Source organism: Psittacula echo (assembly GCF_963264785.1).
Source record: "Psittacula echo genome assembly, chromosome: 2".
In the NCBI taxonomy this organism is placed as follows: domain Eukaryota; kingdom Metazoa; phylum Chordata; class Aves; order Psittaciformes; family Psittacidae; genus Psittacula; species Psittacula echo.
Window position 1 is genome coordinate 95485197 of NC_137737.1, and position 25546 is coordinate 95510742.

At 42.8% G+C, this 25546-nt stretch overlaps 2 protein-coding genes across 2 annotated transcripts in view; one reads left to right on the forward strand and one right to left on the reverse strand.

Annotated features, from left to right (window-relative positions):
- ANKS6 (ankyrin repeat and sterile alpha motif domain containing 6) overlaps nt 1–15251 on the reverse strand; it is a gene marked incomplete at both ends in the record, with an annotated part of 33306 nt that extends 18055 nt beyond the window's left edge. Inside the window, 6 exons of the mRNA XM_080610307.1 lie at nt 1193–1341; nt 2891–2997; nt 5027–5231; nt 6995–7039; nt 11248–11747; nt 14899–15251. Of these exons, the coding sequence (XP_080466433.1) occupies nt 1193–1341; nt 2891–2997; nt 5027–5231; nt 6995–7039; nt 11248–11747; nt 14899–15251 (1359 nt within the window). The remainder of the gene's footprint in view (nt 1–1192; nt 1342–2890; nt 2998–5026; nt 5232–6994; nt 7040–11247; nt 11748–14898) is intronic.
- Nucleotides 15252–24873: 9622 nt separating this feature from the next.
- The window catches only part of GALNT12 (polypeptide N-acetylgalactosaminyltransferase 12), a gene marked incomplete at both ends in the record, with an annotated part of 49311 nt that continues 48638 nt past the window's right edge, over nt 24874–25546 (forward strand). The window contains one exon of the mRNA XM_080611512.1: nt 24874–25250. Coding sequence (XP_080467638.1) covers nt 24874–25250 — 377 coding nt within the window. The remainder of the gene's footprint in view (nt 25251–25546) is intronic.

Sequence of the window (25546 nt, forward strand, 5' to 3'; positions counted from 1 at the left end):
AGAAGAAATCAAGTGTACAAATACCGAAAAGGAAATAAGCAGCAAAGCAGCTGTACTGAAGAAAAAAAGAGCTGTAACATACCACAAACTAAATATAGATACAGTGTCTCACTGCTACAAAAAAAGGCAAATTTTATGGAAAACAACATAAAATTCACAACTATGCAAGTTGTTTATGTATGCTACTATGTTATACTGAGACCCTAGTTGGAACCCCATGACTCATTTTGGCTCCCTCACCTTGATAGGTAAGACAAATTAGAAATAGTAGGAGACTTAGGGAAAATAGCCTGCAAATAAAGAAATTTGAATTATTTTTGTTTAGTCTGAAAAAAAAAAGCTATTGAAGAGACTATGATAATTCTATAAGTATACAGTTCTTACAAAATTGAAGGTGGCCACTGAGAAATAATCAATCAACTTAATATGCAGCAAGAGACATACAGATTAGATCAGGGCAAAAAAAAAAACCTGACCACAGGAAACAATAAGCAGTGGAACTGGGTGCTGACAGAGATCATGGGACCAAGGGATCTTCTTCACCACAGATAAGGAAAAGAGAACAGAAACTTCCCTCAAGGATATTCTTGGCATGTTGATTCTGTTCTCCTGTGTAAAGGCAGGTGAGTCTCCTGAGTTCCCTTTCATTTTTACATTTCCACAATTCTGCAGACCACATATTCCATCATTTGTACCAATATGGACACAAAATTTATATACTGGCTGAGTCACCCTAACCATCTCTGGTTTACAGTCCTGGCCCAGCACAGAGCAGATGTCCACACAACAAGTAGGAAGGACCCAGGAGAGGCCCCTCACTGCAGCACTCTCTCCACATACTGGTCCAAAGAGAGGTGAGTTTGATCATATAATAGTTTGGCTTGGAGAGGACCTTAAGATCATCCAGTTCCAACCCCCCTGCCATGGGCAGCGACACCTTGCCCTACATGACGTCCCCCCAAGGCTCTGTCCAACCTGGCCTTGAACACTGCCAGGGATGGAGCATTTACCACTTCTTTGGGCAACCTGTCCCCAGAAAAGTGTTGTCAACAAGGAATTCAGAACACACACACACACACCAAAAAAAAAAGTTACATATTAGATCCAAAGTACTTCTTTGAAATTACTTTCTCTGCTTCACACATTACAGGAAACAATGCACTGGTTATTTTTTAAGAGTGAATACATTTACCTTTAGACCTCCTTTGTCATCTGGCAATATTGGGACATTTAAGGACTGCCTACTTCTGGAACAAGGCAAAGATGACCTGTTGTTCAGTTTATTCTTGTCTTTGTCTGCTTGCATGCATGCTGATGCCAGTAACCGTACAAGCTCTGTGTCTAAAAGAAAACAAATTAAAATAACATTTAGTCTATTTTGCTTTCCCAAATTATGACTGACACACTGACACTTTCCCTATAAATCCCCATATAATTTGCAAGTGAGCTCTCTCTCAAATACAAAGCTGCTGAATCCCCAAGGCCTTCTTTCTCAAGCTACATTTCTCACACCTTCTCCCCACACAGTGGGCTGCAGTCTTAACATCACCTCCGTAAAGGTATTTATAAATATAAATTAGCATGCTATACGTTCAGAATCAGTCATGTGTAACCAAGTGAACTGCCTCCTGTCACACTTCATAGAAGTTACGAACGATATTGTGATGCTCCCTTTTCTCACCTGACACAGAAGAGAGTAGAGAAAAACAAATATTCTTTCTTCAGGCGTAGGCTGCAGAAAAGAAGCTCGAAATTAAATCCCAAAGAGAAAGGAGATGTTCAGCCTGGACAATGAAGGGACTGAAAAGACATGGTAACAAAAAAGGAGAACAAAAAAGAACACAAGAAAGGAAGAGGAAGAAAAAAGAATGAGCATGAGGATAGGAAAGCCAAAAAACAGTCTGTAAATCTGTATTTTATACAGAATCATAGAATAGTTAGGATTGGAAAGGACCTTAAGATCATGCAGTTCCAACTCCGCTGCCATGGGCAGGGACACTTCACCCTAGACCATGAAAGTCAGGCAGTGCTTTCAGAAGGGCAGATAGAACTGACTTATAGATATATACTGACAGGTAACAAGACAAACTACTCTGTCACACAAGAAATTATAAAATAATCCACTGTATTTATTTTCTACAATTTCATACTATTAGTAATTTACTTTGACAAAGAAAAGGTATCTGCTAGTAAGAAAAGAAAAGGTATCTGCTAGTAACCAAAACCACCATAATTAGTAAATACAGAGGAAATAAACATTAATTCCATTGACAGCAGTGGTTTCTCGCTTCAGATAAAGCAGTTCAGGTACCAGGCAAGGCTAACAATAACAAATTACATAGGCTAAACAAATTATTTAGGCTAAACAAACTACAACAAAAACTAAGTTAGTTTCACTGAAGTTTCCCCAAGACATGCTTTTTCCAAAGCACTACCATAAAACCAGCCTGAACCCTGAAGTGTGATTTATTCTCAGCCTTCACAGAGCTAGTGGGAGGTTCAGCCAGGAGTTCACTGTTCTGACCGCACTCTCTTTGTTCTGTCCCTTTACTGCTGTTTACCGAATTGAAATTTCTAGCTCCAGTTCATAGCTCTGTGCTATGGGCACACTGGCCCACTACAGTCAAATGCCACTCTGGTGACACAAACATCACATTTTGGAGCATCTTCAAAAGCAAAGGAAAGAGGAATGCATGAAACCCATAAATGTGTACACTCATCTAATGCATTAACTCAAACCCACCATTTTCAGGCAGTATCCTTTCTTGGTCCAGTCCAGCTCAGTCCTCAGAGGACACTCCTAGCAACTTTAACGTATACTCTATAGATTGGAAGGGATGTTTATCTGTTTATGTTGTATGTTTTCTCAGTGCTTTTTGAAATAACATACCTGGATCATTAAGGAGCATTATCAGGTCAAATGCTGTGTATCCATTTTTGGCACGAAGATTGACATCAGCTCCTTGATTTAACAAATACTTGACAACGTTTTTGTTTCTTTAAGGGAAGAAAAAAAGGCATTGCTCGTATTAAAAACAGAACAAAATAAAACACTAATACTCCATTTTCATCCTTTTATATCATTGTTCCTCAATTAGAAATCAGTTCTACCTTTCCTATAGCTAACCAAGTCTAAAATTTGTTCACAAGCTCTTCAAAAGCTTCCATGATTCCTTTATCAATCATTGTTTACTCACTCTGAATTATACTAATCAACATGCAGAAAGTCAGCCTAAAAACCCTAATCTGAATAGTCAGTTTCTTAAGCTGACCTTTCAGAACTGACTCCGGAATTTGTTGCCAAACACCTTCCCAATGAAAAGCCATTAATGCCTAGGGCAAAAAAGCAGATGAAAAGACAAAGATCAGTCCAGTAGTCATCATACACCGTCACTAATACTTCAACACAACTTCATATTCAGAACACATGAGAAATTGCATATAGAAAAGCCAAACTGACTGAAGATAATTTACAAACTCCAAACACTTAATTAGTACTTCACTTCTTTGAGGTGTTTAAAATGCAAAACCAATCAGCATTAAATGATAACCAACACAAATACCTTCCTACAAAAGCTCATAAAAGCTAGTTGCATGAACTCACCATCCTGTTCTCATTAGCCCCCTTCCCTTCTCAAACACCTGAATAAATAAGCAGGACTTGCCTTGTGAATTAAAAACAATACTGTAATTCAGTCTCCAAAATTCCTCTTGAGCAGAGACTGACCTTGTATGAAAACAGACATGCATAAGCAACACAGAGCAAAAAATGGTTTTAAGTAGCAATAGGTGACTGCAAATTCTAATGCTAAAGCTGACAAAGAGATCTCAACTTGTCTACTTCATTTCATACTATAAAGACTGACTGATATAATAGGGAAGGGTATTTTTATAACACAGCCCTCCAGGAAACTGAAAGGGCAGTATATGAACACACACAGCACTCAGCTGCACTCTGTTCTTCCACAGACAAGAGGAGTGCCTCAGTACCAGCAAGGGGACATAACAGCATAACCTTCTGCTGGCTGCTTCTACTCTAGCTGTGCGCTGGGGTAGCTGCTGATGAGCAAAATGGATGCACCAGGAAACTTCATTTTCAGGCACTTTCCGTTAAAATGCCTATCGCTACTACAAGTACTGTGTTAGAGAGGAAGCAGAGAATCTCATCTTATGTAGGTCCCACAAGCTACTTCAGAAAATTTTCACAAAGCAGTGACAACTTGACCTCCTATCTTCCCCTCTGTTGCACTTTCATAGTCAAATAAGATCTGATGTCTAAATATAAATGCTGGACCAGGATATCTGCATTTGTACAATTAATGTGAGCATTAATCAGCAATGAAGTGACTCTTCACCTTGCTGAGGGCCTTGTCTACAGCAATGGAGAAAAGTTCCAAAACTGAATACCCTGTATTTAGACAGTGTCAAATATATGACAGAGATCACATCTGAAGAACCAGGCCAATTTCTAGGGTCTGACTCTTAAGTGCCTACCTGCATTTATAAAGTAGCTTTAGAGAAGCTGGCAATCAGTTGTCCAGTGGGTGCAATTCTGAAAACTCCATGAAAACTAAAGACTGAATAGGGGAACATATGAATGGTTTTAAGACTGGAAAATATGGCATATAAAAGGGTCATTGCCTTGAAGTTTCACAACTTGATGTAGGCCTATAACCCTGGCAGGGGGTGATACTATCTCACAAAAGACTAAAAAACATCAAAGGATGGAAACTGAAATCTGCATGAAAGCTCCTAGTGCCTGCCTGGAGCACTATGTTCCCAGCACTTATTGACCAAGCTTCAAGTTCCCAGATGTGCCACTCATTCCAAAATCCAAATGGCATTGAAGTCTGCTCTGAAAAGCAGAGGGCAGTGCAAGAGTCATGGAAAACTGAGGTCATAAGTCTCTCAAAGTCTTTTAAAACCTCTCTGCTTCCAGAGTCAGTATCAAAAACATTTCATTCTTCCTACATCCCGATAGAAGAAACTTTTTCACTGCTAGACCCAAAGAAAGCATATCTCTTACCCATGGTATGTGGCCTGCATAAGTGCTGTCCAACCATGAACATTATCCTGTTTGTCAATATCAGCATTTTTCTCAACAAGGAGCTGAATAAGGGGCAGCTGTCCAGTTACAGCTGCAATCATTAACGGAGATGCGCCATCAACATTAGTAATATTGACCTGACTTGGGTCTTCATCAACAATCTCTTTAACCAGCTGAAAGTTTCCTGCAAGACAGTGATAAAACAATCTACATGAGCAACAGAGTTTAATTCAGCTTAGCCACTGAATTAAAATGTATTCTGATTTGCCAACACTGGTCTACATTTAATGGAATTAACACAGAAAAAATAAAGTACTAGAGCAATTGCAACACTAAAGCTAAATATTTGCATTGATCTTTGGTCTCAGCAATTCAGTCCATCTTCCCTACATAAAACAGTGGCATAAGCATGAGGCATTGTTTTCTCTCATTTTCCCTACCTGTACCCTTGCAGTACAATCCCATCACTAGAATCATTTTCTGAAATGAACACCTAAGGCTGTAAAAACTGAAGGGTACCTCACATGTGAAGCCACAAGTAGGGAATAGTTCTGTAAAATTGCTGTAAGATGGCGCTGTGCAAGGGAAACTGACGATGCTGAGACACCATGATTTGTCCTTCAGCATGTACATGGGTACATGGACAAAAAAATTGAATGAAAGGTAGTTGTGCTCAATTCTACTTATTTCATATGCACATACCACAGTCAGGAGAGGTAGAGCCAGCTTTCAGTGTGCTATGATCAGACTTTCTATGCCACAGACATAGAAAGCACAGTACCAGTAAGGATTATTAGGTCCACTGCATGTGCAAGGCTGTATTACCTATGTTTCCTCATTGCCTGGGCATCCTTAAGTGCCAAGTAAGTACAGGCTAACTGGAGAAGAGAGCCCTCCTTAGGTCTCATAGGACACCTCTCATCACCTCACTGGATATAAAATTTAATCTCAAATGGGAATAACATCTTCCAATATTATTAAAAAAAAAAAAAAAAGCTCCATCAGGAATTTTATTACTATTTCTTTCTAACTGCCTATATTGCTAGGACTGCCAGCAACAGGCAAAATGTTCTATCATAGAATCACAGAATCAGAGAAAGTTAGTGTTGGAAAGGACCTTAAGATCATCTAGTTCCAAACCCACTGAAAACTTTCAAATGGCAAAATACCAACAGTAAGAGCAGGAATAGGTTCAAATATTGAATCTCTCTAACCTGCCAAAGAGATTGCAAAGAGTTTTCTGACCTGTGACATTACCAGGAACCTCAGCAGAAAATGAATAGTTTTATTTCCCTTGCTAAAGCCATCACATAGCAAGCCTCAGGCCGAACATTTCAGCACCCTTTCCTATGCTGGAAGATCCAGGAAAATAGGTAACCACAAAGCAGCTTGCCATCCACTAGAGGTACATTCATCAGAGCCTGGATCAAATTTAAATCAACAGGATGGCACTGGCTCTGTCTGCCACAGAGCAGTTTTACCAGTTGTGTGTTCAGGAAAGTCATTCTTACTCATGAGAGAACAAGCAAGATCCAACACACTTATTCTTTTCTTGAAGCAACTTTAAAGAGCAATTATAATGCTCAAACAGAGTAGAGGCCAGCATATATTTTGCATCAGTTAGCACTTTTGTCTTTATACTTCAGGTTTACGAGGAGGAAAAAGAAAAATCATATTAAAGGTAGCATGGTCTTCGAATAACTAGAACTACTACATCACACCATTTTGGTATGAAGGGCACAGCCGGGAGTTCATAACGATTTTCTCATATTGGAACGTGATGAAAAATAAACTACAGAAACAAGTGTATTTTTAAAATTAAAAACAAAACAAGGGAAAAACCGAAGTCACATGTAAAAACAGAGCACATTTTGGTTTCCCATGTTAACAGACATGCTCTGAAGTTAGAAGAACCGGACATGGTGGAAGAATCCTGTCAGGACTTACCCAATTTCAAAGCATGAAAGACATCAGGTTGCCTCTTTTCAGTATCTGGAATAAATAGAAGTATTTCTGTTAGCAATCATTTAAAAAGGCAAAAAAAAAAAATCTATTAAAGTTTTGATAGCAAAAACTGTTTAAAAAAAACATAAAGGTACTATAAAACATAAGTTTAGACATGCATTTAATAAGAACAAAGAAAGCACTGATAACCTTTTTATTCTTTGGGGAAGAAAGAGTTACCTGTATGGTTCCCTGTGCAGAGCTAAAGCTACAAACTATAGTAAAGCATCAGTATAGGCTTTTTCCTTACAACCTCCATTCTCCATCAGGAAACTGTATTTGGAAACTTTGGCATTTCCTGCCTGGAAGACTAAAATATCAATTAAAAACCCACAGTATAGTTCTGTGGTCTGGTGTAATCCTCTGCACAACAGCAAACACTCAAATAGTTCAGGATTATTTTGATAGGTGACTCAAAAGGAGTTTTACAAGCAGTCCCATTTTTATTTCCTCTTGAGGACTGCCAGGTTAATTTATGAAGGTCACAAAAATAATAGTGATGATTTAACTACACAGCTTGCTATTTGTCCATCTTTCAGCTCCCAGATCACCATCTCCATGAGAAGAAAAGCAATTATTACAAATTTTAGTATTTTGAGTGAAGGACCATTCCTTTGACATGCCTTCAGTGCTTTGAAACTGCTGTCTCTAAGATAAGTTAAAAACAGTGATATATTTTACACCTCCCACTTTTCCACAAGCCCAAAAAATATATCCTCCTCCATCTTGCAAAGCATTACTGACACTACAGAATCACTGGGGTAAAAAGACTTTAAGGAAAACAAGATGTTGGAGAGATTTCCCAAGCCAAATTCTGCCATTTTTATGGTAATATGAGCAAAGGCTAATTTTCATAGCTTGACTTCAAAGGAAGTAATTTGAAAATGTTGAACAAAAGTAATTGCTGGAAAGCCCCTCAAAACCATGAAAAACTCTAATTTTAAGATGGAGAAAGAGAACGGTGGGTCCTACATTTCCTCCTGTTTCAGAAACTGCGCTCATTTAAGCTCAGAAGGAACTTCTTATGAGCTCACCATTGGAAAACAGATTTCAAAACACTAGTTTAGGAAAGGACCAGACTCCATACTTCGCATATGAAAAGCCTAGAAGAGAGGCAGTCTCAGGGAGCAGGAGACCACGGGGAGATGCCAGAAGGAAGAACTGCCATTCAGGTAAACCAAAGCAAGGACAGGAGCAGAACACAGTCAACACCCAGACTATTAGGAATGACCTATTTCAGGTCATTCCTAATTTGATGCTGAAAACAGCCCTGATAAATGAGTTGCTTTCTTTTGGGAGGCAATTCATGCTATTTACAGCAATGGATCAGAGGACAAGTTCCTTTTTTGCTGCCTTCCATATGAGAGAAAGGACCTTTTTTATTTCCCAGGATATAGAAGACTCCAGTGCTAGAAGACTAAAGCTGTGGTCAAAAACCAACACAGAAATTTGTGTGGAACCTTAACGTTTTTACTTCCAACTCTGCCCCAGTTAGCTACTACCCTTCTGCTGATAGAAGCTCCCCCTCAGCAAAGGTGACAGGAGCACTTACTCATCTGCTTTAAAGCAAGCCCACTCTCCTAGCTTAAACCGACATCTCCAATATTTGAAGTCTTGTGACTACAGAAGACTTTCAAGACTCATCAGGCCAACCCTGCATGCATACAGATTCTGTACATCCAAATGCATGGGTAAGGTATAAAGCACTGCACTAGCGAATCCCAGAGATGTCTGATTCTCTCTGTGTACTGCAACCAACTGATGTCTATTCCTCAGAGATTGGTCATGAGCAAACGTCTAGAGTCAGCCAGCTCTGGCTGGTAGCACAGCTATGAAAGCCCTAGCTCCAACTTAACCTATGAGTCAACATCTAAGTTAACACCTTCTCTAAAGCAGAAACAAATGTCAGATTTTTTCTTTTCTTCTTAATAGTACAAGGGAAGCTTGACCTGCAGGAATAACAGCAAATGTAAAGAAAAAATGTCCACATAGCAGTGTAATATTGACATAATTAGGTAAGATTTAAATAAGCCTATCTTTCATAAGTGGCAGAGAGCTTAGAGTGGATTATCCCACTCTACAGGCTTTCTGCCACCATGGCTAGGTGGGTGCTAGCACCTGGAAATGGCTCTTTCTAGGCCTAACCACATCCTTAGATTTTATAGTAAGTACTCCCATAGCTGAAAAATCCAGATGCCGCCTTTCCAAACCTTCTTGTTAAGCATCTCTCAACACTGGTCTGCATCATAAAGCATAAATACCTTGAAAAGTGTCCCCAACAGCCACATACAGAAAAAGGTCTCAATCTCTGAAATCACTTATTGACACTTAGATGTCCAACACAATGTCCAAACTAAGCTATCTGATTTCAGGAACAGATTTAATGCATTTCTGTTAACATAAAACTCCTGGAGAAAGAAAGAGAAGCAAATCCACAGTACTTTAACAACACTAACATATGGCATTCATAACATTATGTTATCGAACCAGCTAGAAAGAAAAGCTAATTTGGAAAGACAGCTGGTAGAGATAGCTGCAATAAGTAAAAAATGTCTAAAACCTAAATTCATTAACATTTTAAACAGACAGGTGACAGCAAGTAGGTTAAGTCTACTACTAAGCAAAAATTCTAGGATTCACATATAAAAAACCTGTTAACTGAGTACAAGGGGGTTTTTTTTAGTAATTGGAAAAAATTGGTAAAGACACACAATATACTATTCTGTCCTGGTAGACTGTATGATAATAGACATACCACTTAAGATTGAATGAAAAACATTGTAGCCTTAGGTTTGCTCACACCTTCCTTAGCCTTCACAGCCCCCAGTATAAGGTATCACCTCTCTCTGCAAAAGCCTGGATTTCTTATACCCTTCCATGCTCATGGCTAAAGCTACATGAACACTTCATATTCCTTAATCACATTGTGACAAAAATGTTTCTTTAGCAGTTCTCATCTCATTCAGTACACATAACAAATGCATTACAGGGCAAAACTAAAAACCATAAAAGCAGCATTTCTTAATTTTAATTGAGATTTGCATTGAAATAATGTTATTTTGTACATACATGAGCAGTGTGCATGCCTATCTCTGTGTGTGTGCACACGTATCCAGGTTGCACAGAGTCTTGGGCGACATGGTCAAGTGTAAGGTGTCCCTGCCCATGGCAGGGAGGTTGGAGTGACATGATCTTAAGGTCCTTTCCAACCCTAACTATTTAATGAATCTATGATTCTAAGTCTCAAGGGAGAAGGTTGCTCATAAATTTTATGAAGCCTTAAAGTTAATTAAGTATTACCCTCTCCTGCAAAGAACAGAAAAGTAAGGGACATGCCGACTTGCTATTCATTCAAATTAATGCTTTGTTTCCTTAGAATACACAATCCACTGTCAAAGCACTTTGGGGAGGTTTCATAGAGAGTGGTAGAAAAAAAGCATTAGGTTAACCTCATTTGGTTTTCTGCATGTCACAGGTCTTGTATGTGACACCCAGGGAAGACAGCTCAATGATGAATTTGACCAAGGCATTTAATCTTGATTGCGACTGTCAGAGACTGCACACTAAGTCACTAAGATTCACGCAGTGAAAATGTAGCATCTTAATTCCCATTCAAATTCTTCTAACTTTAAATTTACAGTTTTGGTTTTTTGGGGTTTTTTTGGCTGTCATAAAGACCCTCCAGTATTGCACTTCCTGTTCTTAATGTGAAGACTTTAATAATCATGCCTCTTAAACACCTCCTCACAAATCCAGACAGACAACTTTTTAAGTTTCTCCTCATAGGGCAGGTTTTCTAGATTTAGATCTTCTAAGTTGCCTTTAATTCAGCAATACCCTTTCTTTGACATTCTGGTTTTTATGCCCATTCTTTAGTGCCACTTCAAGCAGGCCTTTGTAATTTTCTTCCTAAACGAGCACCTGGATCATGTATTTTAGAAGAAAAAGAACGCATTTAAAACATCTAAACATTTTAAAATGTTTCATGTGATTTTTATTGCAGGACAGGAATTTTGTCATGCAAAGGTAATCTGCTGAAGTTGGGCATTTCTGCCTCACCCCAGGTAGGTGTACCTACTCCAACATTTTCAAAAGAGTCTAATTACAAGAAAACATACACACAAAATAACCTCTTTAATTTCTAAATGTGCAATCAAAACTTCAAGAAAGTGAAACAAAAAACTAACATTCCGTACCTGCCTGGGGTCTGATCGTTGTGAGAGACTCCAGGTAGTCCTTCATGTCTTTGTGTTTTAAGCCAACAGAGATTTCAAAAGGTGTTTTATGTAGCACATTCAGGTGATCAGGATTGGCACCCTTCTCCATGAGCTGCTGTGCCAAGCTCACCTTTCCACTAACAGCTGCCAGCATTAGAGGACTCCAGCCCATAGTCTTCACAGTGTAATTACAATCAGCTCCCCAGTCTAGTAACAGATGTACCACTGCCTCATGTCCATGCTGAGCAGCTGCCATCAGTGGAGTGATGTCAGGAAAGTCTTCTCTGCTACTGTTAAGTACACTTGTGCTAAAATGATCGTAATTGTCTACATAAGCTCCAGACTCCAGCAACAATTTCACCATGCTGACGTGGCCACCTCTGGAAGCCATTGTAAGGACACTGGCTCCTAACTTATTCTGCGCATTGAGATCAGCACCATTCTCCAGCAAGATGTGAGCAACGCTTAGATGCCCAAACCTTGAGAGAAAGAGAAGAAGGGAAGAATTAACACCTTAGATGGCAGAGGCTTCTCAAAGAAAACTGACATAATCTGAACACAGTAAACTGTTACTAAATTGGCCTACTGACTAACAGGCTATGTGAGATCATCACTGAATGTGACAGTGGCCACCTTACTGGAGGGGATGAATCAACACCTCAGGACTTGTAAACTAAACCATTTCACATGAACCAGTGACCATGCTCATAAACCAAGCACCTAATTAAAAGAATGTTCTGTTCAAAGCAGCAAAGCGCTAGCCTCATTTTCAACTGCATGACATCAACATGTGACCTCCATAAACTACAGTCACTTTAATCCTCTTATTTCTACCATCACACTCAAGAATCAAAGCCAGTTTGTTTGCAGAGATCTTAACTAAGTACAGTGATTACTATTGAATGAGTTAAAGCTTCAGAGTCAATGCTGAACAAAAAAGTTGTTTTATAATCTCGATACCCAATCTTTTGTGCTTGCATCATTCCTTGCTTTCTAGTTGTGAAGCCCCAGAATGGAAGAAGGCTCAGACAAGACAGGCATGTGCCCATGAAGCTTAGAGAGCACAGACAGTGGCCACTGCTGTTGTAGAGTGAACTGAACTTCTCGACACAAAGGGGACCAGAGGGTGGCCCTTGATCTAGAGAAACTGCTCAATCAGCAGAGTGGGACAAGTGGCTGCATGAATGGTATTCCCCAAAATGATCAATAGAAAGGATTATCCTCCTGAATCAGCCAGACCAAGCCAGCAGTAGGGGAAGTGCCTACATAGCTCAGCCCAACACAACAAATGGGGTTTTAAAGAGAGCAAGGCTTAAGCTGGCTTCCAGTCACATATTCCTCTTTCATAAATGGGGACACCCAGCATCATGATGCTGGTGACCATATAGGGACTGGTAATGGGCATGCCATATGTCTTGTGGTTCAAATGTGTGTCGCAGTTGCTATGTTAGGCTTGTGTTATAATTTCAGGAGACTACAGTTATCACTAGGCTGAATTAAAATCCTGGGTAACATCAAATATCTTCCAATAAGGAAACTTGGTATTAAAGCATTAATCCCTCTTTATGTGGAATACCTAACAGTACGTGGTCAGAGTACTGAACTCTGACACTGGTTTCACCAGTAATGCAGCTTTGATAACATTTAATTATCAGAGATGCTGCTAGTTTTGTCAGTCAGCAAAGGCAATCATGCAAGCCATACAACCAACCAGCTAGCTGTGAGAAAATGGAAACCTCTGACTATCCTCAGCTGAGAAACTCCACGTTAATAAACATAATACATTCACAAAACGTGTACTTCATGCTCTTGCTGCAGATATCAGGCATTACTATATGCTTCTGCAGTGCTTAACACAATCAAACTCTGTCCCTGAAAGCAGTCTTTGTACACTGCAGTAAAGCAAATGTTAGTTGAGGAAATCCCAAAGAATGCTACTAACCACTAAGAGTAGACTTAAGACCAGAACCCCCTGGTTTCCCTTCAGAAAGTACACAGTTGCAGAAGGAAGCCTCCAGGGCCTGTCCCTAGGTCTATCCTGATAAGCTTCACAGCGTCACCTCAGTAGAGCCTGCAACCCCTTTACACACAATTAATTTTACGCATATATGCTAACTCCTGTCCAATTTCAACACAACTAGCCTCAGCCAGAAAATTAAATGTGTGCATGAAACCTACCTTTGTACAAACACTATGTCTCCTTTTGGTTATCCATTAAAAAGAAAAAAGGAACGTGCTCTTTCACTTCATGCTTTCTCCACAGATTTCAGTGATATCTGCACTACCTTACAAATGTCAGCAAGTCATTTCTTTGAAACAGTGAGAGAGTTATAGTGATTTGAGTTTGTTGTTTTTAGAGAATGAGTGTACGGTTTTTATTAAGGGAAAAAATAAATCCAAGACTGTTTCTGCAATTTCAAATCCCCCCCCTTTTTTTTTTTTTTTTAACCTTCATAAAATAACAAAATTGTTGAACCTTGTCTTGTTCTTCTGGGAAACCAGCTGTGTGACTCATTCTTTGGGAATTTTCTATGGGCTTTAATTGAAAAGAGAAATGTTGACTTTGAAACAGACTCTTTTCTTCCAAGTATTTATGAAACAAAAAAAAAAAAAAAAAAAAAAACCAAAAACAAAAAAAAAAAAAAAAAACCACAAAATCCAACAAAAACCAACCAAAATCAAAAAACATTTCTCCTCTCAATTATGACAGGAAATCATTGCCCTCCAATTTTTGTAAACATATCTTGTAAACCCAAGGGGTGCTTGTATATGTAAAGATAAACACAAACACCAGTATTAGCAATGGGTGCTGCAATAACGGGTCTCCCACGACCCAGCAGCGGGTTACATAAAGCGTAGCATCACTGATGCAGAAAACCCAGTTTCACCATTAAAACCCTCAGCAATGATTTTCCACATCATCCAGCTAAACACTCAGGAAAACATGGAAAAGCAGAGTGCAACAAATTTGCTTCAGTATAGTTTATGTCAAAGGTAACTTTTCAACAGGTAGATAAGATGCATGCACAAAATTTAAAGATGAAAAAGAAAAAGACAAAGAACGAAGTAAAGGTGTACATATATCCTACTTCCACATAAGAGAGGAGCAGTGTTTTCATGTTCAGGTTGCCACTTACTGTGATTCTACACTTGTTTTACCCAAGAAATAGCATGCACAGCCCCAATCACCTCAACCATAGTACAGAAAGAGAAAACCTAACACCACAGCATAATGCTTACCGATATTTAAACTCAACACCTCCTCACCCCACCCCGGATAAGGTAACAGGTGACCACTCCGGTTCCCCCGGATAACCAACCACCGCTGTACCGGCGGAGACCGGCCGCGGCCTACAACATGGCGCCTCCCCGCCCGCTCCCACACACACCCGGGGCTTCCCCGGCGCTCCCGGGCTCCCTCACCCGGCCTGGGGAATGGAGTTCTGAGGGCGAAGGAGCCAGACGCCGCCAGCAGCCCCGAGGCAGGGAAGGGAGGGCCGCGCCCTGGGAGCCCTCCCCCGCCTTGGGAGTCAGCCGCCCTGCCGCTGACTAGGCCAGTGCCACGGGGAAGCAGGATGGCGACCGGAGTCCCCCTCCCTTCCATCTGTCTCTCCCTGATCCCTGTCCTACCTGGCCGCCTGCATGAGGGGGCTCCATCCGTAGTGGTTTGTGCTCTGTACCGAGGCCCCCTTCCGCAGCAGGAACCGCACCAGCTGCTCGTGGCCCCCCGCCGCAGCGAACTGCAGACCCGTGTTGCCGGCCTCGTCGGTGCAGTCCACGGGCACGGCGGGGGCTGGCGGCGAGGACACTTCGCCGCGGGGCTCCGCCACCGGTGCCTCCTCGGTGCCGCAGGAGGAGGGGGCCGCCGGGTCACCAGTGCCGGCGCCGGACAGCCCCAGGAGGCGCCGGGTGGTCTCGCAGTCTCCCTGCTCGCAGGCGCGGAGAAAGAGCTGGACCGGGGGGGGCACTCCGCACTCCCCCATGGGCAGCGCCCGCGGGCCCCGAGCAGCTCGGCCGCCCGCCACCGCCCCGCCGCCGGCGAAGGCAGCGGGAAGGAGGGGACTCCGCCTGCGGGAGGAGGCCGGCCGAGGGCGGCTACAGCGCCCTAGCCGCTCTTGCACAGCCGGGAGGCGAAGCAGCGCTGAGCCACGCTCTTCGGAGGCGGCAAGGGGCCGCTCCGCCCGACCGCCCTTCCCTGCCTTCGCTTGCAGTCCCGGCTATGTCACCTCTTCCCGCCCCAGCGCCGGGGTCACTGCGGCTCCTGCCCCTTCCTCAGGTGTTTTTTGTCATCCACTCCACGGGCTGCAGCCGTTTTCCACACCGTCTTTCTGCTATTATTACCGACTCCCATACATCGCAGCAAGACTTCACTTATTTGCCTTTACCCCAAGAACAGCCCCTTTTTCTTGCCTCACAGTATGATTTGTGAGGTCTCTGTCTGTCAGCCCCACTCCGCTTACATGATACTTCAGCCTTTACTTGTAGCCTTCCTACCTGGGCTTTCAGCTCCAAACCGGTCTCTTCCTTCACTGAGATAAACGAAGTTATCTCAGTAAGGTGAGTCATTCCCTAACAAACATGTATTTCCCATGCTCCAATAGCACTGATCAGTTAGTCTTTCAGTTTAGAGAGTTTGAGAGTAAAATTTAGATTTCATCTTATCTATAGCTTCAGTGTCCCAGGTAACCTGAAAGCTATTTCAGGTTATATTGATTTACAACAGCTAAAGTGAGGGGAGAAAATAAAGCACTGATGGAATAACTCTTGAACTGCAGTTGACCAGTCCCTTAAGAATATTGTGTTAAGTCCCTGTAAGTTATCTATTAAAACAACTTCTTTCTCCAAGTGATAGAGGAACCAATGAGTAGAGGTGCTGTGCTGGTCCTTGTTCTCACCAATGAGGAGGGACTGGTGGGGAATGGAAGCTCAAGGGCAGCCTTGAGTGCAATGACCATGACGTGGTGGAGTTGGAACAAGTTCAGCAAGCTTACAGCATTAGAGGAGGGTGCACAGCAAACTTGCTACCCTGAACTTCAGGAGAGCACACTTTGGCCACTTCAGGGATCTGCTAGGTAGAGTTCCATGGGATAAAGCCCTGGAGGGAAGAGGGGCCCATGAAAGCTGGTTCATAGTCAAGGATCACCTTCCCCAAAGCTAAAGAGCGATGCATCCTGACAAAGAAGTCAGACAAGAACGCCAGGAAGCCAGTGTGGATGAACAAGAAGCTCCTGGACAAACTCTAGCAGAAAAAGGAAACCTGCAGATGGTGGAAGCAAAAACGTCCCAGGTGGTAGCCTGAGAGGAATACAGAGAAATTGTCTGAGCAGCCAAGGATCAGGCTAGGAAAGCTAAAGCCCTGATAGAACTAAATCTGGCCAGGGACATAAAGAGCAACGAGAAAAACTTCTATAGGTACATCAGTGATAAAAGGAAGAACAATGGAAAATGCAGGCCCTCTCTAGAAGGAAATGGGAGACCTGGTTACCTGGGACATGGAGAAGGCTGAGGTACTCCATGAGTTTTTTGCCTCAGTCTTCACTTGCAAGAGCTCCATCCACACCAGCCAAGCTGCAGAAGGCAAAGGCAGGGACTGGGAGAATGAAGAACCACCTACTGTAGAAGATCAGGTTTGAGATCATCTAAGGAACCTGAAGCTGCACAAATCAATGGGACCTGGTGAGATGCATCTGCAGGTTGTAAGTGAACCGGCAGATGAAGTGGCTAAGCCATTATCCATCATATTTGAGAAGTCACAGCAGTCCGATGAAGTTCCTGTTAACTGGAAAAGGGGAAACATAACACCCAGTTTTACAAAGAGAATAAAGGAAGACCTAGGGAAATGCAGGCCAGTCTGTCTCCCTTGGTGCCTGGCAAGATCAGGAAGCAGAGCCTCCTGGAAACTATGCTAAGGCACACGGAAAATAAGGAGGTGATTGGTGACAGCCAACATGGCTTTACGAAGGAGAAATCATGCCTGAAAAAAATCGGTGGCTTTCTACAATGGGGTTGCAGTGTTCGTGGATAACAGAGAAGCAACTGACATCTACCTGGACTTGTGCAAAGCGTTTGACACTGTTCCACCAATCTTGTCTCTAAACTGGAGAGGCATGGATTTGACAGATGGACTACTCGGTGAATAAGGAATTGCCTGGATGGCCACACTCAAAGAGTTACGGTCAATGGATCGATGTCCAAGTGGAGGCAAATGACAAGTGGTGTTCCTCAGGGATCGGTGTTGGGACCGGTTCTTGTTGGTAACATGGACTGTGGGATTGAGTGCACCCTCAGAAAGTTTGCTGATGACACCAAGCTGTGTGGTGTGGTCAACACGCTGGAGGGAAGGGCTGCCAACCAGAGGGAAGTTGACAAGCTGGAGAGGTGGGCCAGTGCCAGCCTCGTGAATTTCAACAAGACCAAGTGCAAGGTCCTACACCTGTGTCAGGGCAGTCCCAAGCACAAATACAGGCTGAGTGGAGAATGGATTGAGAGCAGCGCTGTGGAGAAGGACTTGGGGGTGTTAACTGTGGAGAAGCTCAACAAGACCCAACAATGTGCACTTACAGCCCAGAAAGCCAACCATATGCTGGGCTGCATCAAAAGAAGCTGGGCCAGCAGGCTGAGGGAGGTGATCCTTTCCCTCTGCTCTCTTCAGATCCCACCTGGAATACTGCATTCAGCTCTGGGACATGGACCTGTTGGAACAAGTCCAGAGCAGAAGTCACAAAGATGATTGGAGGGCTGAAGCACCTCTCCTATGAACACAAGCTGAGAGAGTTGGGCTTGTTCAGCCTGGAGAAGAGAAGGCTCTCGGGAGAGCTTAGAGCAGCCTTCCAGTACCTAAAGGGGGCGTATAAGAAATCTTCAGAGGAACTTTTTACAAGGGCAGGTAGCGACAGGACAAGGCAGAATGGCTTTAAGCTGAAAGACGGTAGCTTTACATTAGCTATGAGGAAGAAAGTCTTTACTGTGAGGGTGATGAGGCACTGGAACAGGTTGCCCAGAGAAGCTGTGACTGCCCCATCCCTGGCAGTGTTCAAGGCCAGGTTGGAAGGGTCTTGGAGAAACCTGGTCTATTAGAAGGTGTCTCTGCCCATGGCAGTGGGGTTGGAAATAGATGATCTTAAGGTCCTTTCCAATCCAAACCATTCTGTGATTCTATGATTCTATATCCTTGTATTATGACACATGAGCAAATTTCTACCCCATATATAATTCAGGATCTCGTAATATGAAAGAGTATAAAATTACCGTCATAATCAAAAGCATTTCAGAAAGGGGAAAATGCAAGTAGTCAAGCTATCTGTTCCAAAGAAATCCAGAAAAATAGAGATAGCTGACTCTGTCATAATCTTCACTATGAAGATGTGGGGATAATGGCATCTCTAATCCCCGAACACGATAGTATTATTTTCATGGCAATTCCAGGAGGAAAAGGCTTATTTTCTACTGTAAAACCCTACTGCTATGAATCACAAGGAAGTCATTCTTCTGAGAAAAAGAAAACTTAAAAGTTTAACATGTGTTTTGTGTGAAGACTCTTATGTCTGCCTTAATGAAAAGACAAGGACATATATTAGAAATAGTATCATATAAAAGCAGACCCTGCTCCAGTATCATTAGACTCATATATGAAGAAATAACAGAAATAACAGAAAAAAAAGAAAATAACAGAAAAAAAAGAAATAACAGAAATAACCTTGAATAAATTACTAAAAAAATAAAAATTGTGATAAGTGCCTACAATATAAGATTATTAAGATTAATTCTACCACGTAATATCCCCTTGAGTTCTTGGTTCAGAATTTTAGTCATGGTGTATATAGCAGGTCTCCGCTTTGTCTACTATAACCATCTGCTATAACTTTGTGAGGAATTTACTTCATTTATATGTCTCAGAATATGCCATAATTTGGAGTAAGCTTTCAAAAGTTATTTGCAACTCAGTATTTTAATTCACTGCGTCCACAAAAGAATGTATGAAAAATCAGTGAGGTTTCCAATGTAACAGTAACAGGTCACGTCATACCATATTCTGTACATAAAACTGCAGTTTTATTCCAATAGTTTTGACAGCTAAGATTGCTACTCATGGCTTCCTTTATGTACAACATGTCTTCTACTGCCTGTAGTTCATGCTTGCTATTTAGCTGAAAAGAACATTTATGTATCAACAGTACATACCTGTAGCAAGCAAATATACCGAGTGCATCTTCTTCCTACCTTTAAGCTATCTGGGCTTGCATATGACCTCTCGAACAAGGTATTTTGTATGTTTGTATGTACATATACGTAGACATACATGCGTATGTGTACTACAGAGATCTGCAAACTGGTACAGGTTAGGTCTTGCCCAAGTAATCCACTGAATGACGCCCATTTTTATTGGCATCACAGTATGAAAATTACAGAGCATTCATCAGTCTGGTAGAAGATCCCTGAAATAGCTGACAGTTTCTATCTCACTCATCAAGTCTGTTTTTTCAATTTATTTTATTTTAAGGCCTCTGCACCCACTGTTCTTCCTCTCATCTAAGTTCCTGATACACTCTGCCTCTGCACTAAGCACCCAGCTTCCCTCTTGTCCCAAAGCCTATCCTGTAAAACAAGGCCCACACTGAAGCACCAAGTAGCTCAACACCCACCGTTCGGGAGAGACCTGCAGCTGGGAAAGCAGATGCAGCCCATTTCACGTTTTGCTTGAGCTACACAGCTGTCTTAAATACAGACACTGTCAACACAGACACATTAATAAAAAAATCTTTGGCACTGGGAGGACAATGGGATGAAAAATAATATTTTAAAAATACAGGTACACTTGTGCTGACATAGGAGAGAAAGCAGCCGAGGTAGGAGTAAGGGGTGGGGATGTTTTTTTGTGGGGCAATGTTATTTTATGGCCAGTTAAAGCGGTGGTAAACAATGATCCATAGGTCCAAAGATATCTCCAGTGGATATATTATATAACTTGTCTGAATCTTTGTCCGCCTGGACACATTCCTGTGTAACCTTATCTAGGTGTTCCTGCTCCAGCAAGGGGATTGGACTAGATGATCTTTTGAGGTCCCTTCCAATCTCTAGCATACTGTGTGATAATCTTCTTCTCCTTGAACAAATTTCCTACAAATTTCTTCTTCTCCTTGAACAAATTTCCTACAATGTATTTGTACATCATGTTCCTTTGATAATTTTTTTCTTTTTTTTTTTTTAGAATATGTGTTGGCTGTAACTACCTAGTCACTAAAACTAGGAAAATTATTCTGGAACACATTGTTTGGTACTTTCTTTTCCCCTGAAAGTAAGAATATAGAAAACTATTTGAACTTTGGGTTTATTAAAAATGCAGTCTCTATCAGCTGATACTTCTCCACATCCCATTTCCATTTTAGAATTTTGACTGAAAATACAGATTGAACAAAATAAAACCTAAAAGAAAACATTGGATGTTTTTTTTTTTTAAAGCTTTTGCAAAATTTAATACTTTTTTTTTCCTGTAATGTGTGTCATCACTACCAAATAAGAATAAATAATAATAGATATGTAAAATAATTAATCTTAACTTACCTCTTTAAGTTTTCCTTGTCTGTAGATCAGTTCCTTCAGTAATGGGTTTTTCAGTGAGCAACAGATATACTCTTTTTCAGCTATTTCATTTGCTATAATGTAAGTCCTTATGGACAATTAGGTATTGTTGTGTTTAGTCTTTTTAGTTCTTTTTGAAAGGTTTAGTTAATATTTTTTCTTTTTGGGGGGGCAGGAAATAAGATTTAGCTCTTTAAAAATAAACTTTACAAATTTATTAATCTACTGATCTTCTGGTTTAATTTTGAGAACTGAGGGCACAATAGGTCTTTCTAGATAAGTAATTACAGGTTTTATATGACTTGTCTGGTTACTCTGTTTCTGACTGAAACTCCTGAAGCAACTGAATTTGCAGTTCACTAACTGTTCTACTAATATTTAAAAAAAAAAATCTAAATCCCAGTTGTTTTAACTTCCATTGTTATTAAACCTTTAAAAAACCCCAAAACCCAAACCAGAATTTCTTAAATGGAACTTTTCCATGAAAACATTGCTACAAGCTTTATGGTTAGCAGGAAACTCATTTGTGTTATTAGTTGTAGATTTTTCTTCTCTGGAGCCTAATTCCACATTCAGAGCAGAAGTCTTTATACTTTTAAGTATTTCAGCTCAGAAATTTCACTCTTCCCATCCTAACTAAACACCACAAACTTTTAAAAAGATTTAAGAAGTGTCTGACTTCACATTCTTTACATCTTGTCCAAACTTATTTGTCAGTGCAATTGATCTATTCTTAATGTTTGCATTAACACCTTTATTGTACCTTGCTGAATTTCCTCAGATTTATGTGCTTGGACATCATCCCTGGGGAGTTACCATTCACTGATATTACCTTCATTATCACTGCTGAGTGCCACCTCCCGTGCTTTCCCACGAGCTGTAACCTTTCTTTGTTCTGTGAAAGCAAGCCGATGCTCTCCGACCTTTTCTTCAAGCCCTTCTTCCCTTTCAAAATCTGACTGCTATGGTTATCTTCTTCAGCAGTCTGGTTCGATTTTCGTCTGCCACTGATTCCAGCATGCCTTCTGCTGTCCTGTCACAATCTGTTCTCAGTTTCCAATATTTTTTATCTCAAAACTTGTTTTAGTCACGTGATCATATTCTTGTGCTTCATCCATATTGCTCTAATACTTAAAATATTTAAACAAAATACTTTTTCTTCTAATACTTAAGAACCCCTGCGGCAGAACTCTCCTGTTTTCTTTCTCACTGTTCTTAGCTAACATTCAATCCTACATTTTGCTCTTTACATCTTCCCAATCCCCCCTGCCCCAGTAATTTATTTAGGGAGTTTGGAAGGATCTCCTTCTCCTTCATTCCAGGAAGTCCTTCCTGGGCTCCTCATGCTTAGTGCTGTTACCTTATTCTAAGTAATTTGCAACATTACACAAAGGAAAAAAAAACCAAGAATATTTGTTCCGGACAACCAAATCTAACCCAGCAGCGTGTTCCAGAAATGGTGGCTGTATCTTCAGGGTTTAGCCCTACACCAGCCAGAAACTAGCAAGCTTCTGCTATAAACTCAATACTAACGACGCCAGTTGGGTTTCCTTTATGCAGGAAGGATGATAAGCAAGGAAACAGTGAAGTCACTGGGCTTGCATCTACTACTGTCACCCAACTTTTCAGTCCCAAAGCTTCCTAGGCATGGCTTCCTTTCTAGACAGTGCGTATTGCCATGTTCAGAATATTGGTATTTAGTAGTTGTCTACAGTGCATATTCACACACACATACTTCACTACTATTATGCTTAAGTTATTCCATCTGGCCTGTATGCTTTGAATCTAGATGTTATGCATATGTAATCATCTGTGATAGATAACTGTATAGCTGAATAAGAAATAATGAAATTATATCTCTACGCACACACTCATCTGCAAATCCACCTAAACTGCTTGATTTGTGCTAGGTTGCCAATGTCAGGATGACTCATTATTATTCAGCACCCCTCTGCCCAGTGCAAGGCCTCCACTGTAGTTGCCATCCTCTGTGTTTGTTGTCACATACCATATTTATTATCACGTAAATCTAGAAACAGCTCATAGCTGTATGCTGTGACCCTGTCTGGCAGTGATGAGGTTTTTCCCCTTCCTTGGTGTCAGACGTATTTTGATCCATTCCTCAGCAATGCTGGTAAGCGCCGCCCAATACCACTTGCAGCCCCTCTCTAGGGAGTCTGCTGGGTGGATCTTGACAGACCTCCAACATTACAGCACAGAGCAGTAAAGTCTCTTTGTTAAATGCATAGGGCAAGTGACACTTAAAAAACAATTTCAGCTCCCTGCTTCATGTGAGAGAGAAACTGTATTGGTTATGTTACATTTATGCTAAGGTTTTTCAGATGCAAAATCACAAATTTGCATGTAATCTCATGGCCTCAAGATCACAAGTTTAGACAGATAAGACTGCATCCTATTAGGGGGCTGACTAAAGAAGAGGTATAGATGTGCTATTGAGGATGAAGCAAATTAGAAAGTTTTGATTAAATGCCACAGTTGCTTTTTTCCCCATAATTTTGTCAAGCCACAAAATGGACTGCACATTATATGGGTAAAAAAATTGGGATTTTCACTTGTCTTCTGGATTTCTCTCTGAGGCCACATTGGTTGACTTTTATTTTTTCCACCAAGAACATTGCTTTTTCAGTGACAGAATTTATCAGTAACCCCCATGGCCTCCTGGCCCCTTGCAAATAACCTCCCTTGCTGTCCTCCTGTAGCCCTGGCTACCTCTGTCAGCAGACGGCAAGCCTTGGGGCCATCCCTGTGATCTCCAGTGGCCAAAGCAGCTTGCTGTGGGTATGCCAGCCCAGTGCCAGCCAAACTTTCCCCCTGTTGGGGGTACCCCTGTGTATCTGTCATGCAGTGCTCATGAAAGTCCCTCAAGCTATAAGGTGACCAGTTCACCTGTTCCTTCATGGGTGACAGCAAGCACATGAAGGGGACATGCCTTTCTCCCTTCTCCCCACATCCTGGATGTGCATGACCCAGCAGCACCAGGCTGGCTCTGCCTTGCTCTGGGAGCTGTGGGGGAAATGTCCGGGGCTGGATCAAGATCGTGACTGGCTCCACCAGTTGTGTTCCCAGTAGGAGCCTGAGTTGAGCAGGAGCTGGGTGTCTTCCAGGCATGCTGGGACCCTTGGGGCCAAGCAGCCCGCTGACCGTCATGAATCAGCACTGGTGAGGCTGCACCTCAAGTACTGCATTCAGCTCTGGGGCCCTCACTACGAGAGAGAGGTTGAGTTGCTGGAGCAGGTCCAGAGAAGGACAACAAAGCTGGTGAATGGCCTGGAGCATAAGGTTTATGAGGAACAGCTGAGGGAACTGGGGTTGTTTAGTCTGGAGAAGAGAAGGGGGGACCTTATCACTTTCTACAATTACCTGAAAGGAGGATGGAGAGAAGAGGTGGCTGGTCTCTTCTCCCAAGTAACAAGTGATAGGACACGTGATAACAGCCTCAAGCTGTGCCAGGGGAAGTTTAGACCTGATATTGGGAAAAATTTCTTCACCGAAAGGGTGCTCAGCCATTGGAACATGCTGCCCAGGGCAGTGGTGGAATCACCATCCCAGGAAGTGTTCAAAAACCGTGTAGATAAGGCCCTTAGTGATATGGTTTAGTGGCGGCCTTGGCAGCGCTGGGGTAAAGGTTGGACTTGGTGATCTTAAAGGTCTTTTCCAACCTACTTGAGTCTATGATTCTATGAAACCGAGGAGCACCTCACCCGGGGATCTTGCTGGGGCGGAGGTGCAGCGCAGATCCCTGGCTCTTTCCCCACTCGGGACTGTCCGTCCAGAGGTAGCGCCCCGTGCGCGGCTCTTCCGCGCCGCGCCCCTCGGGGCTGTCCGGCGGCGGGGCGGGGAGGAGGGAGGAGCTGCCGGCGGAGGAGCCGGGCGGGTTTCCTGGCGGGGCCAGCGTTGGCGCGGTGTGGGAAGCTCCGTGAGAACTTCGTCGAGTCCGCCCGGGGCGGAGACGCGTCCGCCTCCGTGTCCGGGAGAGGCCACCAGCTGCCTGGCCGCCTGCTCGGCATGGCCAGCCGTCTCGGCCGCGGAATGTGCTGGGGCAAACGGGGCCGGGGCTGCCGTGGCGGGAGCACGCTGCTCGCCCTGGGGGTGCTGGCCGCCGTCGGCTTCCTCGCCTGGAGGCACGGCCCGCCGCCCCGCCACGCCGTCCGCCGCGCCCCGCCGCAGCCGCCGCTTGCTGCCGAGCTGCTGAGGAAGCCAGTGTACACGAAGCCGGCGCTGAACCCTGGGGCACCGGGCGAGCTGGGCCGGGCGGTGCGGCTGGAGTTGAGCCCGGCCGAGAAGCGGCTCCAGGAGGAGAGCATCCGCCGGCACCAGATCAACATCTACCTGAGCGACCGCATCTCCCTGCACCGCCGGCTGCCTGAGCGCTGGCACCCGCTGTGAGTACCCGCTGCCCCGCCTGCCCCGCTGCCGAGGGGTCCCGCGAGTACCCGGGTCGGGGGCCGTGCCTGCCCGTAGAGCGGCTCTTCCGAGCGGAGGAGCATTCGGTGGCGGTGGTCAGTGCGGGATAAAAGCGTCCCAGCTGCGGCTCGCTCGGAAACGCGGAGACTTTTAAAACCTTTTCCCCCCAAAAGCTTTCAAATCACGGCGTTCGCTAACAGAGTTAAAACCCTCCATGGGTTTGCCTGGCTCCTGCACCTCCACAGGGCAGGAAAAGTAGCGTGTTGGTGGTGCG